The sequence below is a fragment of the Somniosus microcephalus genome, chromosome 6, assembly GCF_052327205.1.
Source record: "Somniosus microcephalus isolate GS21.2 chromosome 6, FLI_Smic_1.0, whole genome shotgun sequence".
Taxonomy (NCBI): domain Eukaryota; kingdom Metazoa; phylum Chordata; class Chondrichthyes; order Squaliformes; family Somniosidae; genus Somniosus; species Somniosus microcephalus.
Window position 1 is genome coordinate 49584019 of NC_140992.1, and position 22168 is coordinate 49606186.

General features: G+C 43.1%; 1 protein-coding gene across 1 annotated transcript in view; it reads right to left on the reverse strand.

Moving 5' to 3' along the window:
* The window catches only part of LOC147115698 (chloride channel protein 2-like), a 644493-nt gene that overhangs the window by 271286 nt on the left and 351039 nt on the right, over positions 1-22168 (reverse strand). The window contains exons 7-9 of the mRNA XM_085990183.1: positions 12888-12966; positions 7653-7778; positions 7443-7527 (exon numbers count right to left, since the gene is read on the reverse strand). Coding sequence (XP_085846309.1) covers positions 7443-7527; positions 7653-7778; positions 12888-12966 — 290 coding nt within the window. The remainder of the gene's footprint in view (positions 1-7442; positions 7528-7652; positions 7779-12887; positions 12967-22168) is intronic.

Here is a 22168-nt window from a genome sequence, read left to right on the forward strand (position 1 = left end):
GGGAATCCACAGCGAAAGGCGTTGCACTGCCGCCCGGCCAACCGGGTCCAAAGGTCCGCCGCGTTAACCATGAGGAACCCCGGGCTCGCTTCGGAGCGATGGGCACCCGGACTCCCGGTGTCGGATATGCTCCGTTCTGGTACCGTGGTGAGTCAGAGGGAGAGGAGAGGGAGAGAGAGGGAGAGGGGAGGGAGGGAGAGAGAGGGAGAGAGAGCGGGAAGGGAGGGGGAGAGAGAGAGAGGGGCAGGGAGAGAGAGGGGCGGGGAGAGAGGGGAGAGAGGGGCGGGGAGAGAGGGGGAGAGACAGGGGCAGGGAGAGAGAGGGGGCGGGAGAGAGAGGGGGCGGGAAAGAGGGAGGGGGAGGGAGAGAGAGGGTGAGGGAACTTCCCGCCGACCTCACAAAATGGCGGCCGCCCTTCTTCACCCGCAGTCTCTCTCTCTCTCTCTCTCCCTCCCAGTCTCTCTCTCACTCTCCCCCCAGTCTCTCTCTTCTCCCCCCCAAGTCTCTCTCTTCTCCCCCCCAAGTCTCTCTCTCTCTCTTCCCCCCAGTCTCTCTCTCCCCCCCAGTCTCTCTCTCTCTCTCTCTCTCTCTCCCCCCCAGTCTCTCTCTCTCTCTCCCCCCCCCCCCAGTCTCTCTCCCTCTCTCTCTCTCTCCTTCCCACACAGACAGACAGACAAACTCATTTATATATATGAAAATTATTTCTACTTTTTTCATAACAACGTGCCCTCAAAAAACCCTCGGCACTGCCGGGCACTCCAGCTAGTATTAGATATAGCTGCAGCTCAAGTCATGACTCGGTCATGTCTCACAGCAGTCACATTGTAATATCATTATTTTCATATGTCATATTCACAGAAAAACAACTGAATTGTGCAATGTGATCCCAAAATACCAAGAAAAATCCTGCAATCCAATGCAACATAAAGGAGTTTAATTCATTCGGTCACTTTGAAGCATTGGTTGTTGTAGTAGGCCTTTATTCAGGGTTATTTTCAGTTGAATGTTCGTTCTTGAATTGTCAGCTTTTTTGGTACAACAGCTGTTTAGGAAGGTGTTCCATCAGCTTTTTTGAGTTTTGAAGTTTGGCATGTACGCATCAAATTAGCATACGCTTTACTGGATGACTATGCTTGTCATTTCATACTTATCTTCACAAGATAATAAAGCGTACGGGATCCTGGGCTTTATAAATAGAGGCATAGAGTACAAAAGCCAGGAAGTTGTGCTAAACCTTTGTAAAACACTAGTTCGGCTCCAGCTGGAGTATGGTGTCAAATTCTGGGCAGCACACTTTAGGAAGGACGTGAAGGCTTTGGAGAGGGTACAGAAGAGATTTACTAGAATGGTTCTAGGGATGAGGGATTACAGTTATGTGGACAGACTAGAAAAGCTGAGGTTGTTCTCCTTGGAGCAGAGAATGCTAAGAGGAGATTTGATAGAGGTGTTTAAAATCATGAAGGATTTAGATAGAGTCAATAAAGAGAAACTGTTTCCAACGGCTGAAGGGTCGATAACCAAAGGGCACAGATTTAAGGTGATTGGCAAAAGAACCAGAGGTGAGAAGAGGAAAAGCTTTTTTTACGCAACGAGTATTTAGGATGTGGCAATAACTGCCTGATAGGTTGGTGGATAGAGATTCAATAGTAGCCTTCAAAAGGGAATTGGATAAATACTTGGAGAAAAAAAATGCAGGGATATGGGGAAAGAGCAGGGGAGTGGAACTAACTGGATTGTTTTTCGAAAGCAGAATGGCCGTCTTCTGTGCTGTACTATTCTATGATACTATGGGCTGGATTTTCATTGGGCTGTGGAGTCGGGATTGGAGGCGTGTGGGGGGTTTAAAATCCTGAAATCCGGGGTCCCGACCCCATGCCAGTTTCAAAGGAGATGGGTACCCGCCCCGCACTGGGACCCGCCTCCCCGAGGCGGGAAGGGGATTAGTGCCAATTAACTGCCTGTTAACAGGTAGTTAACAGGCAGTTTTTAGCCTAATCCCTATTTTAATTGTCGAAATGCGGGATTCCCGACGGCTCCAAACCACGCCAAGTTAGTGAGGTGGGCTGTCGGGATGAAGGGGCTTGGAGGGGTTGAGATGTCTGGTCTTCAGGTGAGTGATGGGTGCATGAGTGCAGAGGTAAGTGTGTTTGGTCTGTGTAAAGTGTTTAAAGAAGTTCTACTAACCTTTACTTACTTTACAGCCTTCCTTCCTTCAGGTCTCGGGAGTCCCTCATCTCACCGGCACAGAAAGCAGAATGGCCGCCAGCTGTCAAAATCTGCAGCCTCTGCTTTCTGTTCCGGGGAGATCTCTAAATCATCCTGAGAGGAAGGAATTAACCTGGAGTACAGATTGTCAGTGTTTGACAGCTTCAAAAGGTCTTGACAGATGAAATTTCAATCTGTGACATCACCTGTTGCCGAGTGGCCCTTAATTGGCCTGCTGAGCCCGCTGGGCGGGCTCAACAAGGTCAATCAAGTCAAAATCACGTGGGTTGGCTAGAACTCGATGGAGGCGGGACTACAACCCCAAAAGTTGTAGTCCCGCCTCCGACCCGACTCCTCAATGAAAATCCAGCCCTATGAGTCTATGAAGTAAAATCTGATGAGCTATTTAAATTGTTTACTGCCAGCTCAGTACTACCTATATTCCTGCCTCTCCCTCAGCTCCCCACACTGATGTCTTTCATAGTTCCACACTATACCATCAATGTCTCCTGCAGACACACTCTATTCCCCTGCCTGTCATCAATGCCTCCCATGGCTGAGCTCCTACCTTGCCACTGATGCCTCCTGGCTCTGGCGATTTCCTACCCTGACATTGTGGTCTCAGATATCCAACAAATGTTTCTTCTGACTTTGCTCCCAACAGGAACAGGCCATTCACCTGCTTCATGAGGTTTTTTTTAAACAAAGCATGTGACTGTGTTTAATTTTAATTTTAATTTTGTTATGTTGAAAAAAAAAGTAAAAGCAGATTGGTGAAAAATATGGAACAAAGCACTGCAATTTATTTAGAATGCTCATGTTGTACTACACATTTTATTCTAGATGCTGATTTGCAGAGCTGCTCTTTATATTTTGTTTTTGGGATATTAGCTCCGTCTTCTGTTTTCAATACTCGACTACTGCTCTGTGTTTTGTTTTTTGATACTCACGTATTGCATAATGCAATTTGTTTTGTGATGATATTTATTGTTTCAATTATTTGATAGTTTTATAATAAACTGAGAAGTAAACAGATTGTGTGCCACCTTTGACAATGGAATAAAATATTTATTTCATGCCTTGAGTTATGTCTACAATGTTGACTGGAGGTTAGTAGGGAGATATGGACTGGGGGATAAGGGACTTGGGTTGCATATTGTGCCTAGGGCCACAAGTCCTTTAATCAGGCTGCTTGGCTGTCACGGTTTCTGAATATACCCTACAGGCGAGAGAAGAAACACTCTTCCAAGTAGAAAGTATTGATTCTGGGGCTCTCAGCAACTTGGGGAGGGACTGAAAAAACAAACTGCGTTATTCACATCTTTTCAAAAAGTGATGTCACTATCATATTTAGCTGGTGTAAATTCCCCCCCAATTTTATCTTCTCCCAAGGTGCTGACTAAGTTGCAGTACAGTTTCACTGATGTCCAAATGGCCATGTGTCAGCTGAAACTATGGGGGGGAGAAATTCAGTATCACCCCGTTTGGGGCGCAATTATCGGCCGGGCGCAAAGTTTAGCGCCTGGCGCTAATTATCGCCTCCGACTGCAAACTTGGCTTCTATCGCCCCTGAAGGTGATTGGAGCACTAAATCAGGCGCTACACAGCTCTCTTAAGGTGCTAACGCCGAGGAGCAAGGCGCTACCTCAGAACGCTGGCGAAGCTCATGTGATGTCAGTCAGCAATGGAACACAGACACACTGGCGCCGGCCAGTTCTTAAAGGGGAGGGTCGATCTTGCTTTCCATCCACACCCTGCTCATTGCAGCCTTGAATCTTGGCCTGGAGAGACCTGTACATCAAATCTGCTGGAAAGAACAATGGAGAGGCCCAGGGAAGAGCTCAGAGTGCAGCCCCCATAGTCTCTTCTAAATCGATGCAAGGAAGGTCAAATCAAAATGAACCAGCAAAGTGCTGCTTAGTACCCAAAACTCCTTCACACAGCGTTGAATCTCTCCAGAAGTTTCTCTCTCTCTCTCAGAATACGTGGTGCAAAAATGTTGCCGAAAAAGAAAGGCAGGAAGCGGTCGCCTCTAAATAGCACTCCCCAATCCCTTCCCAACTGCAAAACGTTCCCCTTAACCTATTGTTGATAGCGGCAGGTGGAAAGGCAGGGGGCGCCACTCAATATCCGGTCTGGGGCGCTACACGTTCGACTGACGTCACGATCTGCGGGCGCAGGAGATTGTGGCAGTAGTGTTTAGGACTACCGCAAAATGTCTGGTCAATTTCGTAAGCGGCACAAACATCGCCGCACCCGGGTGCTAGTTGCTTTGCACCCCATTAGTGCCCTCTTAGGGCGCCAATGGGAGGTGCAAAGCAACCGAATTTTTCCCCATGGGAGTCAGCAGTCCATTCAACGGTGAGGGGCATAACAGCTCCATCCCATCCTACATCGATATACACACACACACTTTCCAACAGGGGTTAACGGGATGGCCTTTGGGAGGGGGAGCCCTGGCTGCTTTTATCCCTCACTATCCCAGGGCACTGATCCAGCTGCCATTTTGCAGGTAGTAATGAGATGAATGACCAAAACACATTTGCATATTCTTGGTGGTGTTGGTTGAGGGAGGAATGCTGGCTAGAACAGTGGGAAAACTCACTGCTTTTTTTTTCCCCAAATAGTGCCATGCAATCTTTAAACATCCATCTGATCCACTAGAACAGACAGGTTAACAGTCTTGGTTAACATTTCATCCAAACAATGTCTCCTCTCCTTTAGTTATGGGCCAGAGTGGCAGTCTAAATCACATGTTGAAGTCCTGGCATAGAGCTTGTACCCACAACATTCTGATCCAGAGGCACGCGTGCTACCAAATAAGCCAAGTTGACACGGAGGAGGTAGTAGCACTCTTATCAATGTTGATACATTTTCCAGAGTGGAACTGTACTGCAACATGAGTCATCACCTTAGGAGAGAAGATTGGCTGAACCAAGCTGACACAGAGGGCAGGAATACTGAGGTATGTTCTGCTGATATTGAACATTTATTGAACATCTGAATAGTCAATGTGTCCCGATCATAAGTGATAGAATCAAATGGGCCTGTTGTAAAAACAGATTGGTGAGGTCCAGTATAGATTTGAAAAAAATTCAAACAGCCAACTCAAAAACCAACTGTTTAGTCCAAACACAATTAGTGTTTATCCAAGCCATTTATTGTTGGCCAGCAGAATTGTTAATAATTTTGTGTAGATAGACTAATTTCTAAAATTGGTTTACAAAGTTCTAAAATTACCGTTTCAAATGTTATATATTGAAGAGGTACCAAACTTCTTGAGGCTAATTTCCACACTATACAACAGAACCATTCTAATCTGTTAGAGGGTGTCCAGAGAAGGCACTATTAACAAAGAAGTTAAGTGGCTCCATCTACTATAATAATACATGCGATTCCTGAGAGTAGGTGGGAAACTATTTGCAACAAAATTGTAAACATATTTTTAAAGAGCATGTTTACAATAATAATAGATAGTGAACAGAGGAGCCTTTCCCGTCTAGTCCCAAGAACCCCCATTGCTGTCGAATCAGCAGTGTCACATTGATTAATAAATGGAACTGTGAACTGCTCCTTGGCTCTCACCAGATGATTGAGGGGGAAGTGGGATGTGAGGGTGAGGTGAAGCTATGAATGTTAGGTATGAGTCTTGTTTGATAGAGGTTGTTGGTAGGTGAGTGATGGTGCATTGAGCAGTGTGTGAGGCTAGTGGTGCAGATAGTGGGATATGGCATTTGAAGATGAATTCACTGACCTTGACCACTGGTGTGAGGTCATTGAACTTCTTGCACCACTGCATCCAGGTCCTCGGGGCTTGACTTCTGGCATTGACCACCAAGGCTACCTGCTCCCACTGCATTTCCAGAGTTTGTCTGCAGGGCCTCCTGGCCCCCTGTGGACGCTCGCTCCCCTGTTGTGCCATTAGTCAGTGTTCTTGTAGGTCAGACTCTCTTTCCCACTTACAGCATCTGCTCCAGACAGAATGCAGCTCCCCTTTAAGAGGTGCAGGCTGGCTTTAAGTAGTGCAGGTTAGCTTTAAGTGGTACTAGCCTCGCACGAACTTGGACCCCTTGCTGAGGCACTCAGCCACCTAACAGTGCGTTTAGCGCTGTCTAAATGCTGCAATCATTTAAATTAGCAGGCAGCACAAAGTTTGCGTGCTACCTGCATCAGAAGCAACAGGCGCAGGTTAATTGCGCATCGCGATCCCTGCGCCCATTTTTGGGGTCTATCAAATTTAGCCCCCAAGATTTTCAATTCTTTCTAACAAGGTTTGCAATACGTTTCACAGATCTAATTTCTCTTTAAATTTTCCATTTCCACAGCAGGATAGCCCAAATTTTAAAAAAAAGTGTTGGTGGAAGCCAATTGCAGGAGCACTCTCCCAGCAGGAACAAAGGAACAAAGGAGTAGGCCTTGGAACCCCTTGAGCCTGTTCCACCATTCAGTGAGACCATGGCTGATCTGCGACCTAACTCCATATACCTGCCTTTGGCCCATATCCCTTCATTAACAATTGACCTAGCCTCAATTGCCGTTTGTGTAGTGTAAGGATAAGTCACTGCATAGGCCCTTTGTTGGCATATATACTGTACTGTGCCTGACATATTTTAAAAGATTTAGGACAGTTACAGGCTCATTTCTTTATAGTCCAGAATTATTTTTTTAAATGACACAAATATAACATTTCTCAAGGATTTTATGGAATAAATACACCTATTTGAGATCAAAGCTGCTGATTTGATGCAGCATAGCTGTATTTCCATCTTTCCAGTCTTTAAGACTTAAAAACAGATTTATAGGAAAGGTACATCACATATTCAATGTTACTATGAAGCAGTGTTGACATTATAGAACCACTTTGGTTACACCAGCATGAATTCAGCAACTTTCACTTTGAGAACACATGTGCAGGACTCTGCTTTTTCCTGATCAGAAAGAGCTATGAACAGGACAGTATAACTCACTGCTGCAAGCTCATTTGTCTAGAGCAGATACCACTCCCAAAGTGCAGTACAATGACAGCAATGGAGTTCCATTACTAAAATCGCCTGGATTATATCCTGTACAGTTACAAAGGACAATATTCCCATATTGCATAATAAACCATTTTAATTTACACACAGTGACCTATTCCACATTTATATTATACTGTACTAAATTATATATTATATTAATTATACAATCATTTTAATCTATTTGTATGAGTTATATCTGCCTCAGGTACAAAAACATACCCAATTACTGCAAAAGCTGGCAGTTCTTGAAGATCGAATGGAAAATCTAGACGAAATCGAGTTTTAAACAAGGCAGTGATGGTTTCTGCAAAAGATGGATGAAAGTTCATGTCTTATTAGATATCAAAATATTTAGGGACAGATGGAGCAATATTTCTCTAGAATCGGACATTATCATGTTTTCACAATCTATTTGCCACTTTCATATACCTTCATCTTTGTTCCAGACAGCCAGGACTCGGAAAATAAAGGCACTGAAAGTAGCAGCGAAGAAGCCACGCCAGTAATTTCTGACAGCAAAAAATGTTGATGTTACTTCAATACTGAAAAGAACACCTATTGGAAGGAAGTCAGAACAAACGTATTAGCAATTAACAAAATGGAAGATTTGAGATTAAAACTAATTCTATGCTTCTATTTATATAAAGATAGGTGCAGGACAAACATTCGAGGAAGAAAACAACGTAAAAATAAAATAAAATCTAAGGCAAACGTGTAACTTGCCCTTTTCAAGGACTATTGCAAACTCATGCAAATAAAGTTGTGAGCAGCCACAGCAGCACCAGAGCAGTCACAGCACCACAGGTCAAAGGGCAAAACATTGCCAACACTCAAATAAGGAGACAGCTCGGCACTCCTAACCTAAAAGCATAAGCTGCAAGATCGGAGAAAGACACAAAGTCACTATCTGTAGCCATTAGTCAGGATCGGAAAGAGGTTAAATGAAGAAAGGATTAAAAATACTGACTTTGCCAAATGATTTAAGAAATCGGTATGGTAATTAAATCATTGCTGCTGTTAATCTGTTAAACAATGAAAAAGGGAAGAGTCAGAATGAGAAAAGTAATATTAACCAGTGACTAAATTGCTCCATTGACTAAATATAGCTTAGATGGGCTACATTTTTACTTGACTATTGGTGGCACTAAATTATCTGTAAACTTGAAAATATAAAATCTTGTGTGTAACCACACCTTCGCTGTCCTTTAAGAGCAATAACTGTGTTTTGCTTGTATTTTCTAGTGTTCTTCCTGCCTCTCCTTTAGGTAATAATTTATGAGGCACAGCTCAAGTAGCTATTCTTCAGGTGCAAACATGGAAAGAGAGTATTCGCTGGCTATTCCCCATGTGGGGCATCACAGCCATGCCCTCTCTTCACTTATTTTCCAGCACGAGTCATTGGATAGCAATCCAAATCAGAGGCTTCTTCATTTTTGTAACCCAGATATGAAGAAGTCAGTTGTGTAACTGGACTTGTAATCCAGAGGCTTGGACCAATCCAAATCACATGAGTTCAAATCCCACCATTAATTCAGTTTTTTTTAAAAATTGGAAATAAAAAGCTGGTATCAGTAAAAGTGACCATGAAGCTGTCGGACTCTCGGGTACTCTCATGTCCTTCAGGGAAGAATATTTGAGGTCATTATCTATACATGGCCAACATGGTTGGCTCTTAACTACCCTCTGAAGTAACTCAGTTGCATAGCTCACCATCTTCTTCAGGCAGATGGCCAATCATATAGCGACTTTAACATAAATGTTCCAAGCGCTTCACAGGAGCGTTATAAAACAAAATTTGACACCGAGCCACATAAGGAGATATTAGGGCAGGTGACCAAAAGCTTGGTCAAAGAGGTAGGTTTTAAAGAGCATCTTAAAGGAGGAGAGAGAGGTGGAGAGGTTCAGGGAGGGAATTCCAGAGCTTAGGGCCTAGGTAGCCGAAGGCACGGTCACCAATGGTGGAATGATTAAAATTGGGGATGTGCAATTGGCCAGAATTGGAGGAGCGCAGAAATCTCAGAGGGTTGTGGGCAATTTTCCCTCGAAGCTGTGCACATGCGTGGCCGCACAGTAATCTGCAAGGTCCTGCGCAGGCCGCTCACAAGCTTTTATATCGGAAATACCGCTTGTGCGCAGAAATTTAAAGGGACCGCGCATTTAGAAAGAAACAGTCCGCGCAGAATATAGTGCGGCCTACAGGGAACATTGGTTGTCGGGCTGGAGGAGATTACAGGAGGTAGGGAGAGGCAAGGCCATGGAGGGATTTGAAAGCAAGGATGAGAATTTTTAAATTGAGGCGCTGCCGGACTGGGAGCCAGTGCAGGTCAGCGAGCACAGGGGTGATAAATAAAACACTACCGCCAGTCTGCGCGAGATCATGGGGAAAATAGCCTCTCGCCCGGGATTCATGACAAAGTGATTATCAGTCATGTAAATCAGAAAGGCTTCCAATTTGATCCCCTGGTTACACCAAGTTGGTTGATCGCAATCTGGTAGTGATAATGGTGCTACAGCTGGCCTCAGTGCTCTGGGATTTAGGAGGCTATAAATCAGCTCGGGTTCCCAATCCTGATCACTATCCAACAACGCAGCAACTGTTCTAAATTATTTCCCTCCAGTTCCATGCTGGCATCAATAGGTTTTCCAGTGAGAAGTGCACTGCGCCCCCCACCCGCCACCCCCATCTGAGGTGTTTGGAAGAAGAATGGAGGGGTGACAGAAGGGTCAGACTATACCAGAGGTGCTCTGTTATCATCCGTCGCTATCTGTCAGCCACATCTGGAAACAGAGGTGAACGTACGTCACTGTGGCAGATGATTAGTGGATGCTCTTATTCCCAAAAGAAGCTGGCACAGCAAATAGGATGGCATCACTAAGATATATGATTGCCTAACCACAGATAATGTTGGATGCTTCCTCGAAAGCACCCAAATCATGGTACATCATGCTGTCAGAGGTAATGCATGAAAGAAGGCAGGCAAGGATGATAAACAGCCAGGATAGCCTAATTTGTTGCATCTGTCAAGATACTGCCAACCATAAGTGCAGACCTTGTGACACCTACCCAGCAACAACCATGGAGAATTATATTCACAGGGTGCAGTTAGCAGACAGCCAGGTACAGCACAGGTCTGGCACAGCTAGTGACAGTATTGATCTGCGGTTGCCTTCAACCTCTCTTCTCTTTCCTCCACCTATGCTGCAATGTTGACCTATGGGGACAGTGGCTAGCAATGGCAAAAAGGGCAAACCGCCCTAGAGCCACCTCATGCAGCACCATCTGCACCTCAGCTGTCATCAAACAGAGGGGCAGATACTGGCTGTAGCATCACTTGTCTGCATCTTGGGTTTCCTTTCAAGGTTTTACCTGCCACTTCCGAATCCCCTTTTATCATGTGTATGTGTTGATAGTGTGAGATGAAGTAAACAGAGTGGGAGGAAGCTCTTGTGGAGCCTAAACACCAACCGAATGGCTTGTTTCTGTGCTGTAAATTATAGGTAATTATCTTCTGCTTCAGCCTTGGGGAAAGACTCAATGGGTTCAGAAGCTTATTCTTTAATTGTTCCCATACCTCAGATAATTTTCCACTCCCACAACTAGTATGGTTCCTGAATATGTCCAAATCTGCACTTGGAACTATGCTAATGAGCTGACGTCAGAAAACTGCGAACAAACAGTAACTTATCAATGTCAGTCTGTTTAAAACCTGCTTCGAACCATTCTGAACTGTGCCTACAGAAAAGATAGGCTATAGTGTGTTATCTGCAGCTTTAAGAAGACCATATCAAGAAATATGGTACGTAATCACATTTGATCTACTCTGGGCCAGATTAGCAGCAAAGATAGCTGGAAAAGCTGATAAAATAATGGAAACCCTCAAGAAAGCTTGGTCTTATTTGTTGCTATTGGTAACTTCAGTGTTTTACAATCTGTGAAAATTGTGACCAAGTTATAGAGAAAAGCATATGAGATTTTTTTTTATACAGAGAGAATGCCCTTCAACAATGATGGAAGCAGAATCCGTATTAGTTTGTAAAAAGGAAGTGGATAAATATTAGTGCAGTTCAAAGCCTTGCTGGACTTGATGAGAATCCAATGCAACATTCAGGCTGTCAGTTGTCTACAAGCGTATAACTGGAGCACACACGTTGTTAGTGCGTAAGCCAGATTTTAATGTTTATGCCAGAAACACACGCACTGCTGCAGCTGTACCTCAATGTTTGGAAACTGCACACAGGGTGCCAGTTGTGAAGCTTCACATAAAACTCTCACTGCCTGTGGAGCAATCTCCTAAGCAGTGTTATTTCCTGGAACTCTGTCTCTTGTATGCAACAGTTCAAATGCAGAGCTAATCGTCACCTACTGAAGCAGAGTTGCTGGACAATGTATTAAGTAATGGGCAATCTCTGGCTTGCCAGTTGGCCTCTATGCCTACTTTCACCAAGTCTTTCTGCTCTCAGCAATGGCCAAGGTTGTTGTGAGACACCTGTTGTTATAGCTGCCTAAAGCTTCATCCTGTTATGCCATTCATTAGCCAAAGATAAATACTGGCAAGCAAGCATGTTTCTGTACTTGAAATCAATTTTACTTTCAAAAATGTTAAATTCCATATTTTGAATTGCTGAGCGAATCAAAATATTAGTTCATTTGTAACTGAGGTATACTATTTATTTTAATAAATTTGTAAAATGGCTGATGAAGTGTTCTTCATTTACCCACCTTTACACCCTTATTTGAAGATTTCCATGTATTTGTTCAGTTTTAGTGATTCAATGGTTATACATATAGCACAAATCACTCACTGATTCATATGACAATCATCGTACAAATCAGGAGGGGTCTGTGGTGGAAATGGGAAAATAGGTTGCTAACCTCAACCGTCTTCACTTTTAATGGTATAATTTGTACTGTTATATTTTAATCACTTTTAATTCACTGCAATTTATTTCCTCATTACATATTTTTTTAATACCGTATCCAATTATGAATTCCTCCATAGGTCAATTTTCTTTTGTCTTAGAAAACTGTATTAAATCACAGAATCACAGAAACCCCACAGTGCAGATAGAGGCTATTTCGGCCCATCGAGCCTGCACCGACACATATCCCACCCTATCCCCGTAACCCCTACACCAACACATATCCCCATTTAATCCCCCTAACACTAAGGGTCAATTTATCATAGCCAATCAACCTAACCCGCACATCTTTGGACTGTGGGAGGAAACCGGAGCACCCGGAGGAAACCCACGCAAACACGGGGAGAATGTGCAAACTCCACACAGACAGTCGCCCGAGGCCGGATTCGAACCCGGGTCCCTGGCGCTGTGAGGCAACAGTGCTAACCACTCAATCGTTAGCAGATTTAATTAAAAAAAAAAAAATGGCTTTTTGAATAAGAGTTTTAATCCTAATGAACCTTAAAGTGTTTGTATCTTACATGAAGGGTCTCATTCGGCAACCAGATACCACAACAACCTGTGCCTGGAGACTAAGTCAAATTCCACTTTAATGAATTGATTGGTTTTTTTAAAAACCAGTGATGTTAGAATACAAATTTCAAACACAGTGCTGCTAGCATTAATATGTAGAAGAGATATCTTGTAAAGGAGTCCATGCATTTAGATACTTTTTACTCTTATGGAGAAACTCAATATTCTTACCTCCTATTGGTGCAGCAAAGCAACAGCCAACTCCTACAGCACAGGCAGCTGCCAGCATCTCAATGTTTCTAGATTCATTCTAAAAGAAAAGTAAATAAATCTGTAATTAAAACAGGGTGTTTTCTGCCTGTTGGCAAAAAGATGGGCTTGCCATTCTTTAAAAGAACAAGGAATTTTTTGCATAATATACTAGCTTTTTTGTTAAAACATAGAATAAAGTGGACAAAATAAAGAATATTTTAAGCCTAGTGAAAATCCAGGAGAATCAAGAAAAAGATATTCATATTTATTGAAATGATGCAGTAGTGCCAACATAAACTTTCAGACATTGGACTGGAAGATTTTGTGCTGAACAGGTTTCAGGTCAGTTTGACAGACTTCTTACAGCTCCATCTCTTTGTGAACATTTAATCCCCTTTCGGCTTGGTCAACCTTCTAGCATGTATTAATCAAGAAGTCAAAGACTTTTTTCTGAACGGTGGCATAGTGGTTAGCACTGTTGCCTCACAGCGCCAGGGACCCGGGTTCGAATCCAGCCTCGGGCGACTGTCTGTGTGGAGTTTGCACATTCTCCCCGTGTTTGCGTGGGTTTCCTCCGGGTGCTCCGGTTTCCTCCCACAGTCCAAAGATGTGCGGGTTAGGTTGATTGGCTATGATAAATTGACCCTTAGTGTTAGGGGGATTAAATACGTGGGGTTACGGGGATAGGGTGGGATATGTGTTGGTGTAGGGGTTACGGGGATCGGGTGGGATATGTGTCGGTGCAGGCTCGATGGGCTGAAATGGCCTCTTTCTGCACTGTGGGGTTTCTGTGATTCTGTGATTCCTGTGACTGAGTATGTTTTAGCTTCTTCAGCATTACTGTCAGATTTCCAGGGACCTCAATCATTAGATTCAGTAATTTACAATCATAGGAACTCAAGACACACATCCGGAAAGAGTGTCAAAGTTTCATTATCGGTAAATTACAATGCTATAAAAATAATGAAAGACCTGCCATTTCCATTATAGATGAGATTTGTAGTGTGCATAGAGGCTTTGCAAATGTATGGAGATGTTGTCCAAACATATAATGAGGGATGGTATTTCCTGCGTATTTACTCTCAGAGACAAGTGCAATCAGGGCGTAAAACAAATGCCCATCGTAAAAGATTGAGGAAACTCGGGCACAGGTGTATTATATGTAATTACGCTATGCCTGAAGTACAGGTAATCAGGTCCTGTGATGCCCTATAATGCAATTCTCAATGGTTGGAGCACGTAGTGTGTGGGCTCCACCCAATGATACAAAGAGCAGCCTAAGCAGTGGAAAAAGACCACTGGAGGCCACTCCAAATACCAGGCAGGTAGGATTTTTAAGCAAACTTTTTGGAGCTAGAAGGAGAATAAATGCCCCTCCTGGCCCCACAGAAATCGACCCGCCTGATGCCCAACCCTCTGCGGTCCTCCCACCTCTTAACATAACTTGACCAGCTCAGCCCCGTGGAGAAGCCATTGGAATTCCACCGCGCCCCCCCCCCCCCCCGCCCCATTGGCGAGCTCCAAAGGCAGAACAGTTTTCCGCAAATATGGTAATGAGGCCCTACCATCAAAATGGTTCGTGCCTCTGATAATTTACATTGGTTAGGCTAACTCTCCCTGATAAAAAAGGTCACATCAAAATTGGCCCTCTTGTGTTTATATTTAATATTGCAATGTAATACTGTTCATGAAAGCAAATGTTGTACAAGGTAGTTTTAGATTTTTTACAAAAGAATAAACTGGAAGTGAAACATATATCTATGAGAAACATGAAGTTGCATTTCAACATGTCTAAATAAGGTGTAGGTTATGTACACTGATATCAATAACTTTTTAAATATATAATTTCATCCATACAGGACATTCCTATTGTTAAATGTATGTAAAACTGTTGTCATCAATTGATTTTCCAGAATTGAGATGGTTGTTATTTGATGACTGTGCTTGAATATGCTGAGGCCATTCATTGCTGCTCAGAGAAGCTTCAATCTGTCTACGCAACCAGATGTTCAGACCATTGACAGCAGAGACCCGTTTCTCAGCTGTGGACACCCATTGCATAAATCCTATAATTGTCTCATAATATGGGAAGAGAGGCGAGAATTGAAAAATTTACGGGTTGATAGGAAGAAATATATAACATAGGGACTTTTAGGAGGAGAGAAAGGCCATTAGGCCTAACCCTTTTCCATAGATCAGCAAACCAACCAATCTCCTGACTGGATCTCTTAATCCCTTCTGTAACTGTCTTTTAAATTTACTGCTCAATAGCCTTCCATGTTAACTTGCTCCACAACTATTACCATTTGGGTGAAACTTGACACCTTTCTTACTTCCTACTACTTAATTTTTAACTTGTGTCCCCAGTTTTTGAATCTGTCATCATGTTGAACAATTTGCCAGGATCAATTTTGTCACTTCTTCTTAATCTTCAATTATGAAACTTTGAAATTTTCTTTTTTCCAAAGAAAACAACTCCAAGTTTGTTAAACTTTCTTCTTAACTTCAAGTATTGATACTCAGAATCAACGCTGTTGCTTGTATTCATACCCTCTCAAGGGGCAATAACATTCTTCCTATGAGTAAGTTATCCTGAGTTACATATAGGACTCCAAATGGGACAACAGAACACAATCTCTTGATTAATACTCTATCTGTGTTAATCTAATCCATTTTCTTACTTGCTTTTTTAATTGCAGTTATAAATACTGGAATAATGCACAATGAGTTTAGTCATTATAATCCCTAGGATCTCATTTTGGATCAGCATGTTCTATCTAACACATTTTTCCTCTTCTGGTACCTTGCTCCCATACTAATTATTTACACTTATCCACATTGAACTCCATCTGGCACCTGCTTCAGTTACCTAAAAGATATAAATCCCTCTGAATCTGGTTCATTGTTCCTCATCATTTGCTCAGTTTATTATTTTCTCATCTACAAACCTGGAAATTCTGTGTCTATATATTATTAAAGCCTTGTGTATGGCACACACTTCCTGCCTGTGTCATAATGTTGTCTATCAAGGCCTATATAAACCAAGGTAAATGAGGGCCAGAATAGAGGGAGAGGAAGCCACAAGTCACTTCATGGGTTGGTCCCAGAGCCATTATAACCGTTTCCCGGGGCCTAAAGCTACTTTTCATGTGGTTGCAATGGGAAGTGGCAGTAAAGTCGACAGAAAATCAGCTGGTGACCCATGCTCCATTTTCGTGTGGAGGAGGCAAAAAGAGAGGCCAGCAGTGGAGTTTGGGAAGTAGAAGTGAATCTTAAATGGATATGGGCAGCAGAGTTTTTAATGAGGTGAAGTTTATGAAGAGTGGAGGAGGCTAGCCAGGAGAGCATTGAAATAGTCGAATCTGATGATGGCAAAGGCATGGATGAGATTGTCAACAGCAGATGGGCTGAGGCTGGGACGGAGATGAGCTCCCACCCTCTGTCAATTTCAGTTCATCCAAAACTCTGCTGCCCGTATCGTATACTGTACTAAATCCTGCTCACCCCCCGTCCTCAGTGACCTACATTAACGCCTGGTCCCGCAATGCTTCAAATTTAAAATTCTCCTCCTCAGGTTTAAATCTATTTATGGTCTCACCTCTCCCTATCTGTGTAACCTCCTCCTGCCCTACAAACCTCCCGAGGTCTCCATCTGTCTGAATCTGGCCTCTTGTACATCCCCCACTCCCCTAGCACTGGTGGGCGTGCCTTCAGCTACCCAGGCCCCCTACTCTAGAACTTCCTCCTTAAACCATTCTGCTACTTCACCTCTTTTAAGGCCCTCTATTTTTTTATTATGCTTCTGCTAAGTGCCTACCAAAATAATCGAAGACTTCCACCCTACCATGTGTTCACCAGAAGTAATGAATACCACTGGCAGAAAAAGACTAGAGGGCTATCTTGTCCCACAAAGTATGGTATGGAAACAATTTAGGCCACGATTTTGCTGACCTTGGCGATCTGTGGCTGGTAATGGTCGGTGGCGGGTCCCAACCCCGCTGCTGGCTCCATCCCACTGTCTGAAGTGAATTTACTTTGATAGGGCTTATTAAGCCTGCCGAGTGCATTTCCAGGCCAATTAGAGGAAGCGGGTCTGGTGATGTCATTTGATGACACGTCATCAGCCGGTTTCCTTAAAGGGGCCATGTCCAAATTTATTTTGACATTTGTGCTGTCAGAGTTCTAAGGCATTGAGGTGCTGCAAGCACTGACAATGACAGCACAGAGGCAGAGGGCTACACCCAGGCTCTCCCATGACTCCCTCCATATGCTTATGGAGGGAGTCACAGAACGCAGGGAGGTCCTCTTCCTTTCCCATGGGCGGAAGAGACCTCCCCAGGAGATCAACACAGCCTGGTTGCACATTGCAGAGTAGGGCACAAGCAGGGATGTGGTCAGGGGGACCTGGGTGCAGTGGCGCAAACATTTGAATTATCTCAGTAGATCACAAAATGTTACTGCAAAGCCACACCCAACCTCATCCTGCTGTGCCTCTCATCACATCCCCATCACTCTGCCTTCCCTACCCTACTCCTGCACATCCTTACACACACCAACTTACCTTGGACCTCCACCCATCCCTCTCTATCTACATTATCACTTCCCCATCTCACTAGCCAACCCTCACACTCCCCCTCATCCTAGTGCAATCATACCAACTAACTGCACAAAAGGGTAGGCACTTGGGTATTTTATGCCGTGTTCATGTAAAGTTTCTGTTAATGTGGTGTCAAATTGACACCTTTATTTTCAACACTTTGCGTTCTTGGACAGATGTGTGTGCACCTTTGGATGCGTCTTAGTGAGTTGCAGTGAATGGTGAGACATAACGGTACCCCCTGCAATGGTAATGAGTGTGAAAGGAATGGCTTGGGCATTGTCAGGATGCTTTATGGTGTTGGTGTGGGGTGGTGCCAACCTGGCGCATCATGTGGCAGCCAGGGTGTATAGTGTCAAGTGAAGTAAATCTGGCCATGGTGAGGCCATCCCTGGCAGCAATGTAGTCGGGTGCTGATGCCCTCTGTCCTGTGCAGCATCAGGTGATTGCGGAGAAGGTTGGTGTGGTTGTTGGTGCTGCTGGTGTGCCTGGTGCTGCTGGTGTTGGGGCTGATCGTGGTGGGATTCTGAGGACCAAAGTGAGAAAGTATAAAGGGCACCCATGTTGATGGAATAGATGGCAGGTGAAGTAGAGATGACAGAAGCAATCTGTCAATGGTGAGAGAGGTAATGAGGTCAGACTGGATGGAGACGTATGTAAAGACTTGCAGCACGGTGAATCTGTGGCTGAGGCAAGATATCTCTGTAAGGTGGGAGCTTTTACTTTACATTTGAAGCTGTCAACTCAACAGCTGATTCAATGGCCACTGAACTCCCACCTCAGCTTAACCGACATGATCCCCGAGCAATGAGGACCCCGTGGGCAAGCACGTAAAATCAAAAGGTGAGCTCAAATGTGTTCTTAATCATCTCTAAACAAGGTCATAATTACCTGAATTGGGTCCCCCGCCGCAGCGCGTCAGGTCTGCCCAGCGCTGACAGACCCAACATTGGGGAAAGGCGTGTGGCAGCGGGTTGACAGTGGGGTCTCGACCCACTGGGGAAAAACCCCACTTTTCTACCCGACCCGCCACCGATCGTGCCCGCTGACCCCTCGGAAAATCTCGGTCTTATTGTTTTGTTTAAACAAAGATGTAAACAGCCTCCTGGTTGCTATGACATGGCTGAAATCATGTCTAATTGGGCGAGTTCTACAACAGGTGGGAAATCCGCTTTGCCAGATTACCGCCCAGGTGGTGAAGACAAAAATTTACTCCGCTATCTCTTTATAACTGTGATAATAAAACATTTGGATCACATCCATTTCTTTTTATACCTTAGTTCAAATACTAATCAAGTCAGTACATTGCACGATGGAGTCCAGCACTCTCCTATTTCAGAAGTTATTCTATCTTTACTCAAACATTCAGACCTCATTACATGCTAGCAATCTGTTCATACTTCCCCCATTGATAAACATCGCTAAGGATATTGCCAAAACAAGATTGTCATTCTGATTTGGGTGAAACACCTGTAAGAAAGATAGGTGTTTGGTTTTCAGAATGCTAATTCTTCAGGTTTCAGGCAGAATATCTAATTTGTGCTCCTGTGTGAATGTTTGTTGTGAAAGTAAGAGTGTTGCTAGGAACATTTTGAGGGGTTACATCATGCTGTTTTTCTGCAGAAATTAAATTTATGATAGAAAATAGGTCATATGATTCATGATGATTTGTACTATTACTAATTCCAACAATATTGGTTCCAAGGGAAACAATCAGGCCTCATTTTGCAATCCATTGATTTTAAGCACCTGTGCCACAGCTCAGTATTCTCTGAAGTAGTGCTGTACAGTGTAATCTGCAAAAATATGGGGTTGAATTTCTGCTGGGGCTCTCTCGCCATAACTTTGGCGGAAATCTCGGAGAAACGGCAGATGTGACCGTTTACACAACTTATCCAGGGTTTCAGACGATCGTCTGCCAAAGTTATGTCAGGAGATTGGGAGAGCCGCTGCAGAAATTCCAGGATTACAACACCCGGCACTGGGCAAAGCAGAGTGCCATATTCACAGAAACATAGAAGATAGGAGCAGGAGTAGGCCATTCGGCCCTTCGAGCCTGCTCCGCCATTCAATGAGATCATGGCTGATCATCCAATTTCAGTACCCTCTCCCTGCCTTCTCCCCATATCCCTTGATCCCTTTAGCCTCAAGAAATATATCCAACTCTTTCTTGAATATATTTAATGAACTGGAGAGTAGAACTTAACTATACACTTTGAAAAGAATGCAGTATCGTGCTGTGCATGGAAGGTCACCATAGCCATGCCGGATTGAGCCAGTCATTCATGAACTTGCAATCTGTCAAATGTATGCAGCATTCACACATTGTAGAACACCACAAGTGCTGCTCTTTCCTTTATATTTTACGTATTTCAATATTTTCTGTATTTCTATCCCTTCCAACTTTCATCTCCATCGACATCGTTAAATGTAGCAAATACTGCCTCGTTTCCCACAAATGAATACCCTTCCCATATCAGCTTCTCATTACTCCCTGCCAAGAGTACCTTTACCTACTCACTAAATTCATTTAAATCCTCAGCAATCCTGGTTGCCTTTAACAACAACATCACCAACTTGTATTTATATAGCACCTTTAACATAGTAAAATGTCCCAAGGCGCTTCACAGGAGTATTAAAGACAAACAAATTTGACACTGAGCCACATAAGGAGAAATTAGGGCAGATGACCAAAAGCTTGGTCAAAGAGGTAGGTTTTAAGGAGCATCTTAAAGGAGGAAAGAGAGGTTTAGGGAGGGAATTCCAGAGCTTAGGGCCTTGGCAGCTGAAGGCACGGCCACCAATGGTTGAACGATTATAAACCCCCTTGGCCATTCACCTGTTTCTATCTCTCAGCCAATTGTATCAAACAGTCTAACATCCCTGAAACTCTTGTACGTAGTCCCTTGCATACAAGATTATTCTGAATAAATAGGCATGCAAGAGTAATACAAGTATTATCTAAAAGCAAAAATCTGCATCATATATACATCTTAAATATAGCAATTTATCCTATACAGTGACATATTTAACTGCTCCTTGTCCCATTTAACCTCAGCATGTGCAGTGGTAAGTTTGTCCTTATTTTTGTGCCAGTATGGATATTTTATATTACGACAGGTAGCCTGGTGCACTATTTTGCTGCACTAATCAACCATTAAATTATATCCTAATGTACTGTTGGGGAAATAACTGAAGGCAAAGATACAAATTTTTAGATTATGCTCAAGAGGAATGATCAGACATGCTGGTGAATTAAAGTTTAATTCTTTTCCAATTTTTCCTCAGTCACTTGATGATAAATTCCAGACCCCTGGCACGAGCTTTTGCTTTTGAATAAAATCAGAGTCAAACCCTTTGTAGATTACTTAAATTGCGTAGTTTGCCACATTTGTATTGACACAATAGTCTAGGTTTTCCGATTAACATTATTTTAATGCCTACAATAAGCCATTTATTTTTAAATTTATTTTATAGCTGGCATTAAAAAAAAACATTTGCACTGCACTGCAGACCAGCACTGCTGCTAAAAAAAAAATTTTAAATAGCAGTTAGTGCCACTACCTGTCAGCTGAAAGAGGACAAATTAGAGCTCAGTGTTACAGTAATTAATCACATTAAAGTTTTGTTTTGCTCTTTCGAAACAAATATTATGCAACTATTAGAAGAAAAGAGGAATCTGATCCCAAGTACTGCATAGTCTTGCATTCAGAACATGGACTCATCTCCCCAAGGTTCACATTCCTTAAGCACGCTCTTGGCACTGAAACAGACATTGCAAAACATTATTTTGTATATTCCACTTTCTAGTCCCAATGACTACATCCTGTCAATTCTCAAATCTAGCATAAAACAGAGAAGACAGAAACAGAATTTTACTGAAAGCTTGATCCCAGTGAGTCCACCAACATAATGCTTCAGAACTACAGCTCTGCAATTTGAGCAATTCTGCAAAACTGAGTAAACACAGCCACATTCTGAAGAGGTCGTCACAGACCAGTAAAATGTTTGATGTAAGCGGCAGGTTACTTTGGCTAAATTAAGGGGCTGTGAGCCAACATGGACAATTTCAGTCACTGTACGAACAAACATTAACAAGAATCATCTGATACGAACTGGTCTTACAGCTGTAACCAAGCAACAGTATTCTGGTGCTTGATGTGCAACATCATCAATTTTGCAGTCTTATGTACATGATGTGTATGATCAAAAGTATTCTCTAATGATAGAAACTCTTAAGGGTTCTTTTATGTCAAATCGTGTAGATGGAATAAAGAGATAACTTTTGAAAGGACCTATATGATGTCAGTTAAAGCATTCTTTTGTAGTTTTTTTTTAATCAAGTTTGTCCTATCTTGGCATTCCACAGCCACTCTGCACTGAAACAGTAACAATGGGCCCTGCTGCATGATTACAAAATGAAAAATAGTAAAACAATGGTTCAAATGACTAAATGCAAGAACAAGAAAGGTTATTACATCCAATAAGTCTATCCTTTTTGATTGATCACAACCCAACTAGCCTCCTCACCATATCCTCAGTTCCTTCTGTCTCCGGAAACTCATTTAGTTATTCTTGATTCCATCTATACTATTTGATTCAATGATCTTCCTTGTAAACTTGTGCCTCAAGGCTATTACTCTTTACATTAAAAAAAAATTCA